This window comes from Typopeltis vanoorti, chromosome 3 (assembly GCF_054136105.1).
Source record: "Typopeltis vanoorti isolate ZY-2024b chromosome 3, IOZ_Tvanoo_1.0, whole genome shotgun sequence".
NCBI lineage: Eukaryota > Metazoa > Arthropoda > Arachnida > Uropygi > Thelyphonidae > Typopeltis > Typopeltis vanoorti.
In genome coordinates, this window is record NC_143551.1 from 49749131 (window position 1) to 49770115 (window position 20985).

The 20985-nt window shown below is 37.3% G+C and overlaps 1 protein-coding gene across 3 annotated transcripts in view; it reads right to left on the reverse strand.

Moving 5' to 3' along the window:
• Positions 1–20985, reverse strand: part of Asx (transcriptional regulator additional sex combs) — a 391735-nt gene that overhangs the window by 25059 nt on the left and 345691 nt on the right. For all 3 annotated transcript variants that reach the window (XM_090415600.1, XM_090415599.1, XM_090415601.1), the window contains one exon: positions 10300–11364. In XM_090415600.1, the coding sequence (XP_090271726.1) occupies positions 10300–11364 (1065 nt within the window). The remainder of the gene's footprint in view (positions 1–10299; positions 11365–20985) is intronic.

Consider the following 20985-nt stretch of genomic DNA (forward strand, 5'->3'; position numbering starts at 1 on the left):
TAAAAGGAGGGCCATAATTGCGAATGACTTTATGCGTGAGTTATGTATGACGAGTGGTGTGGAATTTGTGGACGTGTGGAGTGAGTTTGATGGGCGAAAGGATCTATATAAGATGGATGGCTTGCATTTGAATGGTTATGGTGTAAGAAGACTTGAGAAAGTGTTGCTGAATGCAGTGGATGTGCAAATTCAGAGAAACTAGATTCGTTAAGGGGGGGGGGTAGATATACAGTCCTTAGTGAGGCAGTTGAATGTAAGAATGAATATAATATGCTAGAACAAATAAGGACAACAAACCAGAGTGGGATAGTTAATATAAGGCATCAAGGTAGGGTTGGGGTCTTAAATTCATGTACACTAATACTAGGAGTATTAGGAACAAGAAGGAAGAGTTTTTGGCCATGGTTGGCACTTCCAGATCACAGGTTATTGGTATTAGTGAAACATGGCTGACTGTAGATGATATAACTAGTGGGATTGAATGTGATGGGTATAGTGTGTTCAGGAATGACAGAGAGAATAAAATGGGGGGAGGAGTATTGTTGATGATAGCTGATGAGCTACAGCCAAGGAGAATAGAAGTTGAATTGCAGGATAGAGAAAAGAGCACATTTGAGGCCATTTGGTGTGAGATTGTGGCTAGCAGAACTAAATATACAATTGGGTGCTGCTATAGACCAGGTGATGGAAAAGATGGTGGTGACAGTATGCACAAGCAAATAGAAGAAATGAGTGGAAGGAGGGCGATTATTATGGGAGATTTCAACTATGGTCGCATTGATTGGAGTGAGGAGAGGACACATGGAAGGAAGGAACTGGATTTTATGCGGTTATTAAGGGATAACTATCTGCGACAGCATGTAATGGAAAATACTAGCGGTCAGAGAGTGCTTGACCTAGTGATTACATCTGAGGATTTGGCTGTAACAAATATGACCACATTGCCACCAATCGGCGAGAGTGATTATAGGGTCTTGACTTGGGAGGAGGCTAAAGGTGTAGAATTTTCAATTAAGACAGGGTACATGTGGAATTATCGGGCTGGAAATTATGACAAGCTTAGGAGTTTGATTGGCTCAGTGCCATGGCATGTACAACTGCAAGGACTAGAAGTTGATAGTGCATGGGAGGTGGTTAAGAAGTGCTTGCATGAAGCAATGGCTGACTGTATACCTAGAGTCCGAATAATAAATCAAGTAGGGGTTAAATGGATGAATAACACCATTAAACTTGAGCTGCAAAAAAAGAAACCACTATGGAGGGAATTTAAGGAGAAAGGTGACCGGCAGGCACATGAACGGTATAAAGCGCAGGCCAGAAGGGTGACGAGTGTGGTAAGAAAAGCAAAAAAGGATTACGAAAGAACATTGGCCATGCAGGCTAAAGAGAATCCTAAACAGTTTTTAGATATGTAGCAAGTAAAAGGAAAAATGTACATGGCAGAATGATTTTAAAGAATGCCGATGGTAGGGAGGTAACTGAATCAGTTGAGATAGCTGAGTTACTGAGTGAGCACTTTGCAAGAATATATCATCCAGGTGGTGACATTGCAGAAACGAATAAACCAGTAGATTATACGGGAATTGTAGTGAATGAAGTGGAGGTGAGTAGTCTATTGCATAACCTCAATGTCAATACATCTGTGGGGTTGGATGGTATACCAGCTCGTGTAGTACGAGAAGCAGCTAATGAATTGTCAGTATCCTTGACCATTTTGTTTAATTTGAGTCTCGGGTCTGGGTTAGTCCCGAGCGGGTGGAAGGAGGGGAAAATAGTTCCACTGCATAAAGGTGGTTCCAAGACCGCTGTTGTAAATTACCGACCGATTAGCATATCAGGAATCATTGTCAAGGTCTTAGAGAAATTAGTCAAGATGAAAATGGGATATTGTATGGGGGACAACATGGTTTTGTGAAGGGTAGATCATGCCTCAGTAACTTGCTCACGTTTTATAACACAGTGACAGCTGAACTGGATAGGGGTAATGGGTTTACAGTGATACTACTGGACCTTGCCAAGGCCTTTGACAGGATACCACATGGAACCCTAATCAGTAAACTGGAGCAGATGGGGATAGATATAGGGTTGGTAAGATGGATAGGAGGGTAGTTGAAGGAGAGATACCAGAGAGTGGTTTATTCAGGAGTGGAGTCAAAAAGACGTCTTGTGACTAGTGGAGTGCCGCAGGGCTCTGTTCTTGGACCACTGCTTTTCAATTTGTTCATCAATGATATTGGAAAGGATTTGAGAGGAAGTGTTCACTTGTTTGCTGATGATGCAAAGTTGGGTAGAGCAATTGTGAGTGCAGAGGATGTCAAAATTTTACAGGATGATTTGGATAGTTTGGAGGACTGGGCTAGGAAAAATGGATGTCAGTTTAATGTGGCAAAGTGTAAGGTTATGCACTTTGGGGTGAAAAGAATAGCAGCAGTATATCGCATAGGTGGAACCGTACTCCAGGAGATTGATGAGGCCAGGGATTTGGGAGTGCTGGTGGATAGGGAGTTGAAGTTTAGGGGGCACATTGCAAAAGTAACTAAAACAGCTCACCAAATCACTTGGCTTATGAAAAATACTTTAACATGCAGAGAGAAGCAAGTTGTTGTTCCTCTGTATCGAGCCCTGATAAGACCCTATCTGGACTTCTGTGCCCAGTTATGGGCACCAGGGTTTCTTCGTGATGGGGAGGAAGTGGAGAGGGTCCAGAGACGAGTGACCAAGATGATAGCAGGTCTGTGGAATGAACCTTATGAGAATAGGCTGAGGATTTGTGGGTTGCAGAAATTGGACGATAGGCGAAGGAGGAGTGATATGATTGAGACATTCAAATTACTGAAGGGTTTTTATAAGATTGATCCAGAAGATATTTTTGAAAATATGACTGGTGGTAGGAGGACTAGGGGGCCATGCATGGAAGCTGGGCAAGAGCGTGGTTGACAAGGTTGTTAGAGCTAGGTTTTTTACTTGGAGAGTGGTGAATGAGTGGAATAAGCTTCCAGAGTCTGTTGTGGGTGCTACGACCGTGAATGAGTTCAAGGCAAGATATGATAGATACTGTGTGAATGTTGAATAGTTGTTCCAGACATGATGTTAGGGCCTCCCTCAATGAGTCTATCGACTCCTTGGAGTTTCCCGGAATAATAATAATAATAATAACATTGAAAATAAATATCAGGAAGGTGGTAAAATATTCTTGAGGCTGTTGAAAAAACTCAGAAATGGAGGAAAGAGTGCTGTAAAAGGATTTGAGATGGTAAAAGTGACAGAAAAACTGGAGAAAAAAAGATATCCTTGATGTATGGAGTAATTACTTCGAAAAACTGCTAAATGTAACAAGCAGTGACAGCACGGTGGTAAAAAACACTCAACCAGCATGGAATCAGGAATACTTATCCATACTTGAAGTAGAAAAAGCCATCAAAAGCATGAAATGTTCTTGTAGTGGCTGCACTGCATAATTCCGAAAGTTTGGACAGAAGGACGAATTCCAGATGTTTGGAGTAGAGCTCTCATAGTACCCCCCAAAAAAAAAGAAAAAAAAAAAGGGGGGGGGAAATAAAACTGAATGTGAGAATTACAGAGGTATTTCCCCAGTGAGTGTTCCTGGTAAGATTTATGCAAGCACACCACTTGAGAACTGGTTGAGAAGGAGTGTGGAAGAGAAGCTTGGTGAACAACAAGCTGGATTCGTTCCAAATAGACTCTGAGGATCAGATTTTCATTTTACACCAAATAGTTGAGAAATCATGGGAATATAACAAAGATCTGTATTTAAGTTTTGTAGACCTGCCAAAGGCTTATGACAAGGTGCCAAGAGAAAATCTATTCAAAATGCTACAGTTATATGGTGTCAATGGGGCATTATATCAAGCAATACTTAGTCTTTATTTGAGTTGTAGTCAGTTAGCAGTTAGAATCATGTACATGAAGTAACATCAGTACATGAAGATGGTCTGATGCTAAATGTGGTGTATATTACATACACCAGATAATGTACAAGGATGTACATTATCCTTTCTGTTATTCATTATCTATATTGATCACATTATGAAGGAAAGTGGTATTAAACCTGATATATCAAAATTGGAGATATTAATCTCGGCTCTTTACTTTATGCAGATGATGCTATACGAGTAGGTCTCACTTTACAAATTTTTTGGATCAGAAATTCGTTCAGATCAGAAGAAAGAACAGTGCAAAACTGGAAAATGAGCAAAAGAAACAAAGGAAAGCAATTACATTAGAGAAAAAATACGAAATTATCACCGCCATCAAGTGGGTAGCACTGTTAAAGCTCTTTCTGAGAAATTTTCTCTTGCCACTTCTACAGTTTGCACCATTTTAAAGCATACAGAAAAATATTTGAAAGAAGTAAAAAATGCGCAATCTATGCAATCTACACGGTTGTGTAATAAAGAAACAGGCAGTATAATTCCTCATAAGGAAAAACTGTTAACTGCTTGGATAAGCAACCAAAGTCAATGATTAACATACCTATTACCTATGCAACAACTTGTACTAACAAAGTAGCCATTTTTAAAATGCTGAAAGACCAAAAAGGGGAAGACTGCAAAGAGACTTTTGCTGCAAGTAGTGAGTGGTTTGACTGCTATAAAAAGGGAACTGGTTGACATAATATTAAAGTACAAGGTGAAGCTGCAAGCACCAATAGTGATGCAAAATCTGCAAAACCAGTTGCAAATGGAAGTTTCGAAAGGTAATGTTAATGAGCTGCTGCAATCTCACACTATGGACCTCTCACCCAACGATCTCCTTCAATTAGAGGAACAAGAAAGAAACGAAGATGAATAAAACAAAGAAGATAACGAATATGAAGCTACAACTCGGTTGTTCACTTAAAAGGCCTAGAAGAAGCATTTTAACTTTTTGAAAAAGCTCAAGCAATCCTTTGAATCACAAGATTCAGACCTTGAACGATTTAGTAAATTTTCCCGTGAAATGAATAATGCTTCTGCTTGATATCGAGCTATTTTAAACAAAAAGAAGTGAAAATCAATATAGCAGTTGACACTCGAGGCCTTCTTTGAAAAAAAAAAAAGAAAAAGATGCACCGAAGATTCCTAATATACCTCCTACTACTTTGATGGCAGCCAATTCACTCAGTGACATGAGCTTTTTTTTTTTTCAAAGAATCTTTTTAATTTATAATTTTTCATATGTTAATTTTTAAATATGTAAATCTTTCAGCGGTAAAGTCTTTTCTTATCATTTAATATTAGTTTTATATTTTATAAATTCCTTCTTAGGAACATAACTCTTGCTTATAGCAGTATTTCTAAGGCAAATAAACCCCCACTTTAAGAATGGTCGCCAGGAACCAATTAATTCATAAAGGCAGGAAATACCTTTACTTCTACATAAATCCAGTACAATTGAATAACTGCCGTAATAAATTTGGTATGGAAACCAGCAATAACAAGACAAAGATATTAAATATGGAAATAGACACCAAACCGGTATGGTAGGAAGTCAACTGAATAAATTTATATGGAATAACAGAGAAATTAGTCGAAACAGTAAATTAGCTGTATACAAGACAGTGTTCAAGCCAATTTTAACTTATGGATCTGAGAGCTGGGTTAGAAATAAAACACTTGACCAAAGACTAGAGACCTCAGATATGAGGGTCCTGAGAAAGATTTGGGGTGTGAACAGATAGCATCAATGACAATATCATATTAAAAACGACAATATTAGGAAGAAACTTGGCATTGTTAGCATCCAGGAATGTGTTAGAAGAGCTAATCTCAGGTGTCATGATCACTTAAACAGAATGGGAGAGAAAAGATTAGCAAAACTAGTATTGACTGCTTAAGGGTCAAAGCTGTATAACTGAGAAGAGACCTCCACATAGCCTTTAAAGGAATGCGGAGAACCGACCAGCGCTTCTGAACTAATGTACAATCCTCACCTTCTCGTGGTGCACCCTGTTGGGTATCTACCTGGATACTGAACGAACGAGGATGGGCTGACAATTTGGGATTTAGCCTACCAAATTGTATTCTTATTGCTAAACCAAAATACAAAATGATGGTACTACAACATGACAAAATTTCATGTCGGCTGGGGCATCGCCCGGTTAAACAAGGCCCCTCATTGTTTTCGCCAGGGAACCAGGGCGAACAGCGAAAAGTCAGCTACTGGAACAAATCTGAACACACACATCAACTCAACATCACCAGAGTTCAAGATCAGTACTAGCAACATAAGAAGCCTGAATGGCAAAGAAATGGAGCTAGCTGAGGAATTAGATAAGTACCAGATCGACATAATAGGGGTGACTGAAACAAAAAAGACAAAAACTGGTGAAATCTTTCTGAGCAATAAATACAAAATGTTATATTCAGGCAATGACAATCAAGGAAAAGAAGGCATAGCCATAGTATTCAACACAAAATATGAGGCTAATCTTCTAGAATGGCAGGCAGTCTCGAGTAGAGTAATGTGGGCAAATATGAGAATGGGGAACTGGACAATGAGACTTGTCCAGTTCCCCATGAAAATGTGCACAATTTCACATGGAGAGAAGAGGCAAGGAATAAGAAAAGTCTCATTGATTATGTTATTGTTGATAGTGATGTTTTCTCCCTGGTGCAGGACACCAGAGTGTACAGAGGATTTGAAATGGGAAGTGATCACTATTCAGTCTTGAGCAGAATAAAACTGAATTTCATATTGGAAAGAATAACATGTAAGAAAGTTTTAAAGCGAATAAAAGTTGAGCAGCTGTCAGATGTGAACTGTAGACTAAAATATACAAAGATTATCGAAGAAAAAATGAAAGAGTTTGAAAACAGCAACCAAACCTTGGAGATTCAGCAGCAAGCCTCGAAGAAAACCCTGACTGATTCACCTAGAGAGGCATGTCGTGAAGTTGTTTGTGCCTATGATCCCACAGAAGGTTCTACTAAGGTAGAAGTGGAGGAATTTTTTGATGCTTTAGAAAAAGCAATTGACACAATGAAAAAGAAAAAGTTGGTCCTTGTTGGAGATCTGAATAGCAGAGTAGGAAATGATTGTCACACATACAAAAATATTTTGGGAAAATTTGGAGAAAAGAGCAAAGCTAATAATAATGGCAAACACCTGTTGGATTTCTGCTCAGGACATGGACAGGTTATTATTAACACCATGTTAAAACATAAAAATGTGCACAAATTTACATGGAGAGAAGAGGCAAGGAATAAGAAAAGTCTCATTGATTATGTTATTATTGATAGTGATGTTTTCTCCCTGGTGCAGGACACCAGAGTGTACAGAGGATTTGAAATTGGAAGTGATCACTATTTAGTCTTGGGCAGGATAAAATTGAATTTCATATTGAAAAGAATAACATGTAAGAAAGTTTTAAACCGAATAAAAATTGAGCAGCTCTCAGATGTGAACTGTAGACTAAAATATACAAAGATTATTGAAGAAACAATGAAAGAGTTTGAGAACAGGAATCAAACCTTGGAGATTCAGTGGCAAGCCTTGAAGAAAACCCTGACTGATTCACCTAGAGAGGCATGTCGTGAAGTTGTCTGCAAGGATAAAAAAATTAGAATTTCATGGTGGACACAGGAAATTAAAGAGGCAGTGAAGAAAAAGAAGAAAGCATATGAAAAGTTCCTGACAAATAAATCAGCTTGTGCTCTTAGAGAACACAGAGACAAATGTAAGAAAGTTAAACACTGTGTAAAACTAGCTAAACAAAAGTCATGGGAGGACATTGGCAAGAACATAAAAAATAAATATCAAGCAGATGGCAAAATATTCTGGAGGTTGTTGAAGAAGCTTTGGAATGGAGGAAAGAGTGCTATAAAAGGAGTTAGAGATGATAAAGGTGACATGAAAACGGGAGAAAAAGATATCCTTGAAGTATGGAGTAATTACTTCGAAAAATTGCTAAATGAAACAAGGAGTGATAGCACAGTGGTAAAAATCACTCAACGGGCATACAGTCAGGAATACATATCCATACTTGAAGTAGAAAAGCCATCAAAGGCTTGAAATGTGGAAAGGCAGCAGGAGTAGATGATATTCGACCAGAAATGCTGAAGTATGGTGGTATAAAAGTCTTACAGTGACTATACTGCATAGTTCAGAATGTCTGGACAGAGGGACGAATTCCCGATGATTGGAGTAGAGCTCTAATAGTGCCCATATATAAAAAGGGAAATAAAACAATGTGACAATTACAGAGGTATTTCCGTACTGAGTGTTCCTGTTAAGATATATGCAAGTATACTTAAGAAACGGTTGAGAAGAATTGTGGAAGAAAAGCATTGTGAAGAACAGGCTGGATTCAGGTCAAATAAAGGCTGTCAGGATCAGATCTTCACTTCACGACAAATACTTGAGAAATCATGGGAATATAACAAAGATCTGTATTTAAGTTTTGTAGATCTGGAAAAGGCATATGACTAGGTGCCAAGAGAGAAGTAATTCAATACGCCACAGTTATATTGGTGTCAGTGGGGCATTATATCTAGCAATACTTAGTCTTTATTTGAGTTGTAAGTCAGCAGTTAGAATTGAAGGAAGTACAGGAGGATGGTTTAATGTTAAACCAGGTGTGAGACATGGATGTACATTATCCCCTCTGTTATTCATTATCGATGTGGATCACATTATGAAGGAAAGTGGTATTAAACATGATATCAAAATTGGAGATGTTAATGTCAGCTCTTTGCTTTATGTGGAAGATGTTATACTTCTAAATAAATCAGCTACAAATCTGCAAGATTCACTGACTAAATTGAATAACTGTTGTAATAGATATGGTATGAAGGTCAGCAATAAAAAGACAAAGACAATGAAAATAGGCAGAATCATTGAAAATGTCAATTGTGTTGTGAATGGAGAACCTGTGGAACAAGTAAAACATTTCAGCTACTTAGGCACTATTTTTAGTGAAGATGGTAAATGTAATATAGAAATAGACAACAGAATCAACAAAAATGGTATGGTAGGAAGTCAACTGAATAAATTCATATGCAATAAGAGAGAAATTACCCAGAACACTAAATTAGCTGTATAACAGTGTTCAAACCAGTTTTAACTTATGGATCTTAGAGCTGGATCAGAAGTAAAACACTTGACCAAAGACTAGAGACCGCAGATATGAGAGTCCTGAGAAAGATTAGAGGCGTGAACAGATGGCATCAATGGCAATATCATATTAAAAACGAGGATATTAGGAAAGAACTGGACGTTGTCAGCATCCAGGAATGCGTTAGCAGAGCTAATCTCAGATGGTATGGTCACTTAAAGAGAATGGGCGAGGAAAGATTAGCAAAACAAGTGTTCTCTGCCAGGTTGGCAGGAAAAAGACCCAGAGGAAGACCAAGATAGATATAGATGGATTGATACGGTACAAAGTGCCTTAGACGATAGAAATATAAGATCTGATAATGTTGGAGTCTTGACAGGTACCAGATTGATTTCGAAGAAAATTGTAGATAGGAAGTTAGTAATGATGTAAGTTCTTCATGTAGTACTATTATAATATCCTGTACAAGTCAGGAATTGGATGATGTTAACATTTAATGTGACATCTGTAATGGTAATTTTTTTTTTCCCCAATTACTTTGCAGGTTTCTATGCACCCATAATATATTCTAATGATCACTTACTAAAAAAAATAAAAGAGTAATAAATAAATTGTAATATTTAATTAAAAGCTTCCGTTTTTAGATTACTGCACCTGTAGAACATTCTAAAATACTAATATATAATCCCCTTGTGAAGTGAATGGTGGTTAAAAAAAATATAGATTTACTGTAATTTCTAATATATCAAACTTTCATATTTCATTCTCCCCGACAATGTTCTCAAAAAAACAAATAAAATGTTGGAGGCAATAATTCTATGCTTTTTTTTTTTTTTTAAATGTGTTAACTGTATTATCTGATGTCTAATAATAAATAATTAGACAGACTGATGCCTGTCCACACAGTTTTGCAAACTCTTTTGTGTGCAGAGTTGATATTTACAAAACAAATAAATAAAAAATACATATGAGGCAATGAGTGCAATATTGCTTTAACCCATAAAATTTTAAATATGCTGCAGAAGCACAAAGCATCCTTAAAAATGCAGTATTAGCCAAACCACAATGCTTATTTTCATCCAAGCCATATTAGAAATTTACTATTGCATCAGTTCTTTGACAACAGTGTTTTAAAACTTTATGCTTCCTTTCATCAAAACTAAGGTTTGAAAGGTCAGACTATTATTGCATTCGTTGTTTCATATGTGCAGGCATATGGATGTGATCTGTAATGAGATACTTACATGACAGGCTGAGTGGCTATTAATAGTCTCAAGAGGTGAGATAAAGCAGTCTGGTGCTAAGTAAACTGCTTCAGTATGTGAAACATTAGTATTTTCTTCTCCATCAATACAACTACTTCCACAATCTGAGTTACCAGTATGTACACTAGATTCAATTTCTGTGTCTTCCAGTGTCCCCGTAACAATAACCATTGAACTTTTACTGTCTTCATTTTCACATTCTTCTTCAGCTAAAACTCCTTCAACAGTACCTGATTCTGTGGTTATGACAACTGATGTAGTGCCATCAGCATTTGTTGTACTAGAATCTACAGTAAAAGCAAGGTCACTAGCAAACACAATAACTTGCTCAGTTTCTGCGGAGGGAGATACAGAAGTAGAGTCTGTAACTACAACAAGAGATGAATGTTCTGATAGAGATGATGGTGATGAGGTCAGCGTTAAGTGGGAGGGAAAATTAACAACAGATCCACTCACTAGAGCAGAATTAGCCAAAATCATCCTTTCTTGATCACTAGAATGAAGAAGTGAATCTTCTGAATCAGACTTTTCAGCTTTTGTTGAAGTTTCATTCAGAGACGACGTTTCAGTTACAACAACATTCACCACAGAAGAGTCAGGTTCATTAACTGAAACAGTATCATTTATTGCACTGGAGGAATTTGAAGATTGGCATGTTGCTAATAGTAAATCACTGGAACACTGTAGTTCATGTTGAGATGTCAATGGATGTAAAAGTGTAGAGCCTATTACAACTTCCCTTGTCAAACCTGAATTCGCAAGAACAGGTTCCTGATTTGTAGTGGTAATTGGGGGTGGTGATTCAGGTGAAGAAATAGATGTGGATACTGTAGAAGTTATTCCAGGATGAGTTTTTATTTGCATATTACCACTGCTGATGAACTGGGAACGATTACGACTGGACTCAAGTACAGCTTGGCATATTTGATAGGATCTTTCAAGGTTCACTCCATCATTGTTATGTCCTAAGCTCTTGTGAGTATGCGGTTTCAAAACTGGAACAGATCGAATAGTGATGGGAGGCACAAGAGTTTGAGATGTTGTCTGAAATAAAAGAACCAACAGTTAGTTATAGAAAAGCTAAATTACAGTTTATTTATTACATCACTAATTTATAAATGCATTGATACAGGCAATAATTTTATATGGGCATTTAACTGGGCATATGACAAATCAAAAAATATCCTAAAATATGATTATAGCATATAATTTCAAAATCTACATTAAATGAAAACTAACTGAAATATTTGTCAGCTTTTGTTGAATGATGTACTGTGCAGATAAAGGGCTTCACAACCTAGCACTAATTAATGATTCTACTGATCCATGTGATTTTGTAGCTGAGATCACAATATGTTGATTCGATGTATTTTAAAGACACAATATTTAAAAATTGAAGATTTTTTTAAAAATCCAACTGTCTCAGGGCTCTTTGTTACAAGCATGCTAAAATATTGTTCGATGATTAAAAAAAAAAAAATAAATAATTGTTAAAAATATTCATAAGTGCGTTTGTTTTGTCTTATATCATGGGGGATTCTCTTTGAAGCAGTAGTCTCCCATGACACTAACATTTCATTTTCTATAGTTACTGCTTCATTACCATGAAGTGAAACTGTTTACCTATATGACAGTCAATGCACCAAGAATTTCAGGTAAGACATCAAGATAAGAGCAAAGTGAATCTTAAGTGATATTATGGCCACAAGCTTGTGCCTCTCTGATATAAGTTGTTGATCAAAATTCTTCAATAGTATCGTTGCATGAGTTCCACTCTTCTAGATCTATTTTAACAATTTTTTTTGCATTTTTTAAAAAAAAAATATTTTCCCTTATTTCAGATCCAAGAAATATGCTTTCCTTCAGTTTGACTTTTGAAATGTTTGGAAAGAGCAGGGTGACCTCCCTCGATGAGTCCTTGGACTCCTTGGAGATGTCATATAGTAATAACAATAATAGTTACTAAAATAAAGAGCCAAAAGGCTTCAGTTCGGCAATGCAAAATTACATAAGCAAAGTGAATATTAAATTCAACATTATGTTGAATTTAATATTCAACATAATGTTGAATTAATATTTCGAAGCTAAATGAAGAAACTATGAAAGTTTCATAAGTTGTCCAGAGAGCTTGCAGAAATACATTCCTCAGCATCCCTGAGTTGCCTTAGCGTGAATTACTTAAAAGACATAGGCATGGCCTAAGCATCCACATATTCGCCTTTTATTAGTCCATTTTTGATAAGGTTTCACTGGACTGACAGCTGTTTCAAACTGGTCGGTTCTCTTCAGAGACCAGGCAGAAACTTTAAGAGAGCAAAAACTCCTCATTCAGTGCTAAGGAACTTGAAATGTCAGAGAAATGTATTTTTCGCATTGGGCAGCGCCTATGTTCTTTAAGTAGTCCACATTAAGGCAACTCGGGGATGCCAAGGAATGTATTTCTGCAAGCTCTCTGGTCAACTTACAAAACATTGATAGTTTCTACATTCGGCTTTAAAATAATGCTGGATTTAATATCCACTTTGTTTACGTAATAATAATAACATTTTACTACTAGAATGCAGATCCATTTTTGTCCAGTGTTTCTTCATCAAATCCCTGATGTGTTTAGGATAGTATAAGATGACCAAGGTTACATTATTTCCAGCTCCCTATCAACCATATTCTTCCAAATAAATTTTATTTGCCTGTACACCTCTGGGTAGTACATATCAAGTATCTGACAATGATAATTTTTTTTTTTTTTTTTTTTTTTGATCTTCTAAGCCTCCACTAACTGTATCTAGATTTTGGTCATTGTGCCCCCCCACCTTGAAAACTTGCTCCTAATTTTGCTATTTCAGCAGAGAACTTCAGAATATGTTTCCTTCACTGAATCACTCAATGTTTTCTTCACATTTTGCCAATGGGTATCTGAAATTTCTTTTTGTTTTCAAATGCCTAGTTCGGCAAGAGGATAGCATAACCATTCTTGAACTGGCTGAGGATTTTGATCACTTGTGCATAATGTTTACAAACATCTTCAAGTGGAAGGTGAATTTTATCACCTGGTGTGAGACCATTGCACTGCTGTATTTGTGTCTTTAAGTTTACTGTTCACCTCTGAAAGTTGCCCATCTTTGATTCTTTTTTAAAACTTTTATATATTTCTTTTCAATATGACATTCATTTTTATCCTTCTCACATTAATGGTGATGACTATAGTCAATAGTACTTTTCTTATGTGTTCTCTTCTCTCCATGTGAATCTATGCACATATTTATGTTGGAAATGAGTATTGATAATGATGTGTCCATATTCCAAAAACAAAAAATCTAGCAGGTAGTTATTATTTAGCTTTAATTTCATTACTTTTTATGATTATTATTAGTGTGTATTATAATAATAATAATAATTATTATTATTATTTTTTTTTTTTGTTTGGAATATGTGTCCATATTCCAAACAAAAAATCTAGCAGGTTATTATTATTTAGCTTTATTTTTATTACTTTTTATGATTATTATTAGCTTTCCTCTTTACTTCAAATTTTCCCAAACCATTTCTATATGTCTGTTATTTATTTCCTACATTGCTGTACTGGATATTGCCTCCCCATTCAATTTTCAAGCTACTCCTTCCATTCGGTGATCATATATATATACAGTTGGGTGCTGCTATAGACCAGGTGATGGAATAGATGATGGAGATAGTATGCATAGGCAAATAGAATCAATGAGTGGAGGACAGGTAATTATTATGGGGTTACATAGGTAATTATTACTAGGGTTACATTGATTGGGAGGAGAGGACACAAGGGAGGAAGGAAATGGATTTTATGCAGTTACTACCTGAGAAAGCATGTAATGGAATATACTAGGGGTTCGAGAGTGCTCGATCTAGTAATTGCATCTGAGAATTTGACTATAATGAATATGACCATGTTGCCACCAATTGGTGAGAGTGATCATAAGACCTGGAAGGTGGCTAAATGTGTGGAATTTTCAATTAAGACAGGGTACATGTGGAATTATTGGGCTGGTAAGTATGACAAGCTAAGGAGATTGCTTGGATCAGTGCCAGGGCTGGATGTTGATAGTGCATGGAAAGTGGTAAAGGAGTGTTTGAGGGAGGTAATGGCTGACTGCATACCTAGAGTCCAGAGAGTAAATCAAGTGGGAGTTAAATGGATGAATAACACCATTAAGCTTGAGCTGCAAAAAAAGAAACAATTGTGGAGGGAATTTAAGGAGAATTTGTGCTGTTCATGTGACCTGCAGGCACATGAACAGCACAAAGCACAGGCCAGAAGGGTAACTAGTGTGGTAAGAAAAGCAAAAGCAGATTATAAAAGGAAATTAGCAACACCAGCTAATGAGAATCCCAAACAGTTCTTTCAATATGCTGCAAGTAAAAGAAAAAATGTGTATGGCAGAATAATTTTAAGGAATGCCGATGGTAGGGAGGTAACTGAATAAGTCAAAATAGTAAAATTACTAAGCGAACACTTTGCAGGAGTATATCATCCAGGTGGTGATATTGCAGGAATGAGGGAACCAATGGCTTATACGGGAATTGAGGTGAATAGTATATTACAGAACCTTAATGTGAATACATTTGTGGGATGGCAGCTTGATTCTTACGTGAAGTGGCAAAGGAATTGTCAGTGCCTTTGACCATATTGTTTAATTTAACTCTCAGCTCTGGGTTAGTCCTGAGGGGGACGGAAAGAGGGGAAAATAGTTCCACTGCATAAAGGAGGCCCAAGAATGCTGTTGCAAATTATCGACTGATCAGCATATCAGGAGTCGTCGTCAAAGTTTCAGAGAAATTAGTCAAGAGCAAAATACAGGAATGGATAGATGGAAATGGGATACTGTTATGGGGGGGAGGGGCAGCATGGTTTTGTGAAGGGTAGATCATGCCTCAGTAACTTCCTCATGTTTTATAACACAGTGACGGCTGAATTGGATAAGGGTAATGGGTTTACAGTGATACTGCTGGACTTTGCTATGGCCTTTGACAGGATACCACATGGAATTCTACTCAGTAAATTGCAGCACATACGGATGGATATAGAGATGATGAGATGGATAGGAGGATGGTTGATGGAGAGATATCAGAGAGTAGTTTTTCTTGGGACTCTATTCCTATACAGGAATAGAGTCCCAAGAAGGCCTGTGACTAGTGGCGTCACAGTGGTCCAAGAACAGGATTCTGTTCTTGGACCACTGCTATTTAATTTGTTCATTAATGATATAGGAAAAGATCTGAGAGGAACTGTTCATTTATTTGCCGATGATGCAAAGTTGGGTAGAGCAATAGTAAATACACATGATGTCAAAATTTTGCAGGATGAATTGGATAGATTTGCAGACTGGGCTCAAGAGAATGGATGTCAGTTTAATGTAGCAAAGTGTAAGGTTATGCATTTTGGGGTGAAAAGATCAGCAGCAGTATACCACATTGGTGGAACTGTACTCCAGGAAATTGAAAACCAGAGACTTGGGAGTGTTAGTGGATAGGGAATTAAAGTTTAGGGAGCACATAGCAAAAGTGGCTAAAGCAGCTCATCAGATCACTTGGTTAGTAAAGAATATTTTGATGAGCAGAGAGAAGCAGGTTATTGTTCCTCTTTAGCAAGCGTTGATAAGACTTCATCTTGACTACTGTGCCCAGATTTCGGTGCCAGGGTTTCTTCTTGACGGGGAGGAGGTGGAGAGGATCCAGAGGTGAGTGACCAAGATGATAGACTGGTCTATGGAATGAACCTTACGAGAACAGATTGAAGATCTGTGGGTTACAGAATTTGGCTGATTAGCAGAAAAGGGGTGATATGATTGAGACATTCAAATTACTGAGAAGTTTTTACAAGATTAATTCAGAGGAAATTTTTCAGAACAGGTCTGGTGGTGGTGGGAGAACTAGGGGCCATCCATGGAAACTGAGCAAGAATGTAGTTAGCAAGGGTGTTAGAACTAGGTTTTTTACTTGGAGAGTGGTGAATGAGTGGGATAAGCTGCCAGAGTCTGTTGTGGGTGCCATGGCTGTGAATGAGTTCAAAGCAAAGTGTGATAGATACTTTGCGAATGTTGAATAGTTCTTGACATGATGTTTAGGGCCTCCCTCGATGAGTCTAAGAACTTCTTGGAGTTGCCCGTAGTAATAATAATAATTATTATTATTATTGCTTGAATATAACATCACAGTTACTATTTAACAATAACTGACCAGTTTTAGCTTTTTTGATTTCCTTAACGAGTGGAGCCTACCTTCAATTCTGCTGAGATTGTTCTTGTAATTAACTAGTTAGTTCCTTCTGAATGTTTGCTCTAGTTTTCTGGTATGTGGAACTACAAAGCTGGATAAGATGAAGTCTGATGAACAGACATCAACAAATAGTACATCGCACAGTAGAAACCAGGTGACCTGTAAAATGTTAGGTCATGCAATTTGGGATTAAAAGATTAAAACCTGTGTATTACACTGATGAAAATGGATTGCAGAAAGTGTGTAGGAAGTTATCATTCTTCTTCATAAGGCTCTGATATGGCCACATGTGGACTACTGTGTATACATTTGTTCAAATGGATTCTTGGGTATGTGAAAGCATTGGATAGGATTCAGTGGTGAGTGATGATAACCAGTCTGTGTAGTGCTTGCCATGGGGGAGGGGGGACTGAGTGAAGGTTTGTGGGTTACAAAGTTCAATCGATAGGAAGAATCATAAGCAGAAGATGACATGCAGGGGAGAATAAGAAAAAATTTGGGGAATCTCAAGTTTTTGCTCTTGATATCTAAGGCATTTGTTGATTTTCAGAAACTGAGTTGCCATCTTTCTGTCTAGATGCACATTAATGTGTGATAGTGGATGAATATTTATCCACAAACTTTGCAACTAATTCTGGGATTTCACATGGCTCTTCTCTGCTCTTTCACATAGATGTTTGGTTTCTGCTGTTGCATTTTCTACAATGATTTTTACAGAATCACTGTTCATCAGAATTAGCATCAGATAATTTCCACACTCTCCAGTAAATCAGGTTATATACATGTAGTGTCTATTCAACACCCTTTCATGGTCTAATTTCAAACTCAAGAGCATATTTTTCTTTCTTTCTACTACAGTCTTTTATATAACATCCTGTTATATAAAAGACTGTAGTAGTCATGAAGACAATGCAAAAAATGAAGAAAAGGACATTCTGGCAACCTGGAGTAATTATTTTGAAAAATTATCAAATGAGGTATATAATTTTAGAACAGCGGTAGAGCATATTCAGGAGGAATGCAATCTAAGTGCAGCCCAACTAACAAAATGGTAAGGTTGCCTTCCTTGGGGATTTGTGTTCACAACTAAAACTAAAGCTTGATTTTAGAACTGGAGAAGAGCCTCCATCAGAAATGCCCACCAGAATACAACATAATAATTTTCTACCCTCTAAATACTTGTTTTTCTCTTAATCTGTTCCTTTTCTAGATATAATGTGGGTAACAAATTTTCTTCTTTTAGTTTTCTTTTCGTTTAGTTTTCTGTTTTCTAAGGATGGACTTTCACCAAGCCACTCTTAGTCCTGGTGACTTTGGAACTACATTGGTGCAAAGTAGGATGACCTCTGATTTCTATTCCACCTTTTCTCTGCCTGATTATTTCTTTTATTCTTCTGATTCAAACAACTGCTCTAATGAAATAATGGATATATGCATAAGTAAAGTGCCCTCGTTACCTCCAATTGGTGAGAGTGATCATGTGGTTATTGACTTGGGAGGTTGCAAAATTTGTGAATTTCTCTCTTAAGAAGGGGTATATACAGAACTACAGGTTAGGCAATTATAACAAGCTTCGGAGTGACCTAGCAGCCATCCCATGGCAGAACATATTGCAGGGGAAAGATGTTAGCAGTGCATGGGATAAAATCAGCGGGTATCTGAGGAAGGCAATATCAGATTGTATCCCCACGGTCAGGAAGACAAACAAGGTAAGCATTAGATGGATGAGTAGTAGCATCAAGCTTGATCTGCAAAAAAAAAGAAAATGGTATGGAAAATTTACAAGGAGAAAGGTGATCAGTACACCCATGAGCAGTACAAGGCTCAAGCTAGGAAGGTTACTTACCAGCATAGTAAGAAAAGCTAAATCAGATTATGAAAAGACCCTAGCCAAGGAGATCAAGGGTAATCCCAAAGAGTTCTTCTGCTATGTGGCAAGTAAAAGGAAGAATGACTTTGGAAGGGTAACTTTCGTGGGTACTGATAGTATTGAGGTGACAAATTTAGATGTAATAGTAGAGTTACTGAGTGATCACTTTTCAAAAGTCTATTACCCAAGTGAGGATATCTCTGTACCTGTAGCAATAACCAATGTGAAAATTGAAGTTAAGAAATCAGATGTACTTAGTATATTGCAAAATTTAAATGCAAACACTGCTGTAGGTTTAGATGGAATATCAGCTCGGGTGTTGCGTGAATGTGCAAAGGAATTGTCAACGCCTCTTACTTGGTTATTTAACTTAAGTTTGAACTCTGGTATGGTCCCTAGGGAGTGGAAGGAAGGTAAAGTAGTTCCTTTGCATAAAGATGGCTCTAAAACTGCGGTAGTTAATTACAGACCAATCATCTCGAGAGTGGTGGTAAAAGTATTGGAAAAGTTGGTTAAAGACAAAATTCAAGAATGGGTGGATCAGGATATGATACTCTATAGGACCAACATGGTTTTGTTAAAGGTCGATCCTGCCTTAGCAATTTATTAACTTTTTATAATAGAATGACATCTGAGTTGGACAAAGGAAATGGCTACACAGTGGTACTTCTGGATTTTGCTAAGGCTTTTGACAGGATACCCCATGGAATACTGTTGCACAAATTGGAGCAGATGGGGATGGATACTAAACTGGTGATATGGATAGGAGAATGGCTCAGGGAGAGCTACCAGAAGGTGGTGTATGGAGGAGCAGAGTCCAGGATGAGGTAGGTGACCAGCAGTGTGCCTCAGGGCTCTGTACTTGGGCCATTGTTGTTTAATTTGTACATAAATGATATAGGAAATGGCTTAAAGGGGATACAGACAAACCCAGACTTACGTGAATCCAGAGTTACGTGGTTTCTTATATGTACGTATTCCCGTTCCGCTTCACCACTACTTGTATTCTAGCGCTGGCCACATTTGCCAGTGTCGCACATGCTGTGAACAAGCACTGATGTGTTTTGCACATTCTCCATTCATATATGATTTTTATAGTCTACAAACCTTGCGATTGTTTAATGTTGTTTTTGATACAAATTTCATCACATAAAAAAATAATAATGTCATCCAAAAGAAGCAAGTCCGATTCTGATATAACTAGCAAGAAAAGAAAAACATCGACTTTGGAAACAAAACTCAACATTATTAAGGATTTTGAAGGTGGAATGAAAATTTGTGAGCTAGCAAAGAAGTTCGGTCTACACGAATCCACAGTAAGAACAATCATAAAAGAAAGGCTTACACATTTTGGAGGACATAAATTCTAACGGGGAACGAATTGTAGCCACAAGGCAAGGAATAAAAAAATCATTGGCTTGCTATGAAGAAATTTTGCGTGACAAGAAAAAGACATTATGCCGTCAGACGAATCCATTAGATTTTATGAAACGATCGACATAGAAATAACTTTCTTTTTTTTTTTTTATGTACGAAAAACTACAATTATGATTATATTTCTTAAAAAAAAAATAGGTGTTTTTGTAAACCTTTGGTCCCAAGTAACTAATATTTTGTATGTTTGTATATATAAATTACATGCAAAATTATACCCCGATTTACCGAATTCGAATTACACGCTTTTTGTAGGTCCCACCTACCACGTAACTTCAGGGTATGACTGTATTCAGTTGCTTGCTGATGATGCAAAGTTGGGTAGCACAATAAAAAATCAAGCTGATGTTGAGAGTTTGCAGGATGATTTAAATAATCTGGCAAAATGGGCAAAAGGTAATGAATGTCAGTTCAATGTGGAAAAGTGTAAAGTTATGCATTTTGGGATTAAAAGATTACCAGCTGTGTACTACAATTGATGGCACGGTACTCCAAGAGATTGATGAGGCTACAGACTTAGGGGTGTTGGTGGATAGGGAGATGAAGTTCAGGGGACTCATTGCTAAGGTGTCCAAGATTGCACATAGGATTACTTGGTTATTGAGGAACACACTAACATCCAGAGATAAAGAAGTTATTATTCCCCTTTATAAAGCGTTGATACTTCCACATTTGGATTACTGTGCCCAGGTCTGGTCACCTGGATTCCTTGGAGATGAGGAGGTTGACGAGAGGGTTCAGAGGAGAGTGACTAAGTTGGTGAGTGATGTAAAAAATGCTCCCTACATTGATAGATTGAGAGCTTGTGGATTGCAGAGGTTGGTTGATAGGCAGAGAAGAGGGGATATGATAGAAACATTTAAATTGCTAAAAGGTTTTTATAAGATTGATGTAGGGGAAATATTTCAGCTGTGTGATAGTGATGGAAGAACAAGAGGTCATCCCTGGAAATTAAGGAAAAGTGTGGTTAACAAGGGTGTGAGAACGAGGTTTTTCGCCTGGAGGGAGGAATGAGTGGAATGCATTGCCTGACTCAGTTGTGAGTTCTTCATCTGTAAATGAATTCAAGAAGAGATATGATAGATATTGTTTTGATAGTTTGGGTCTCCTGC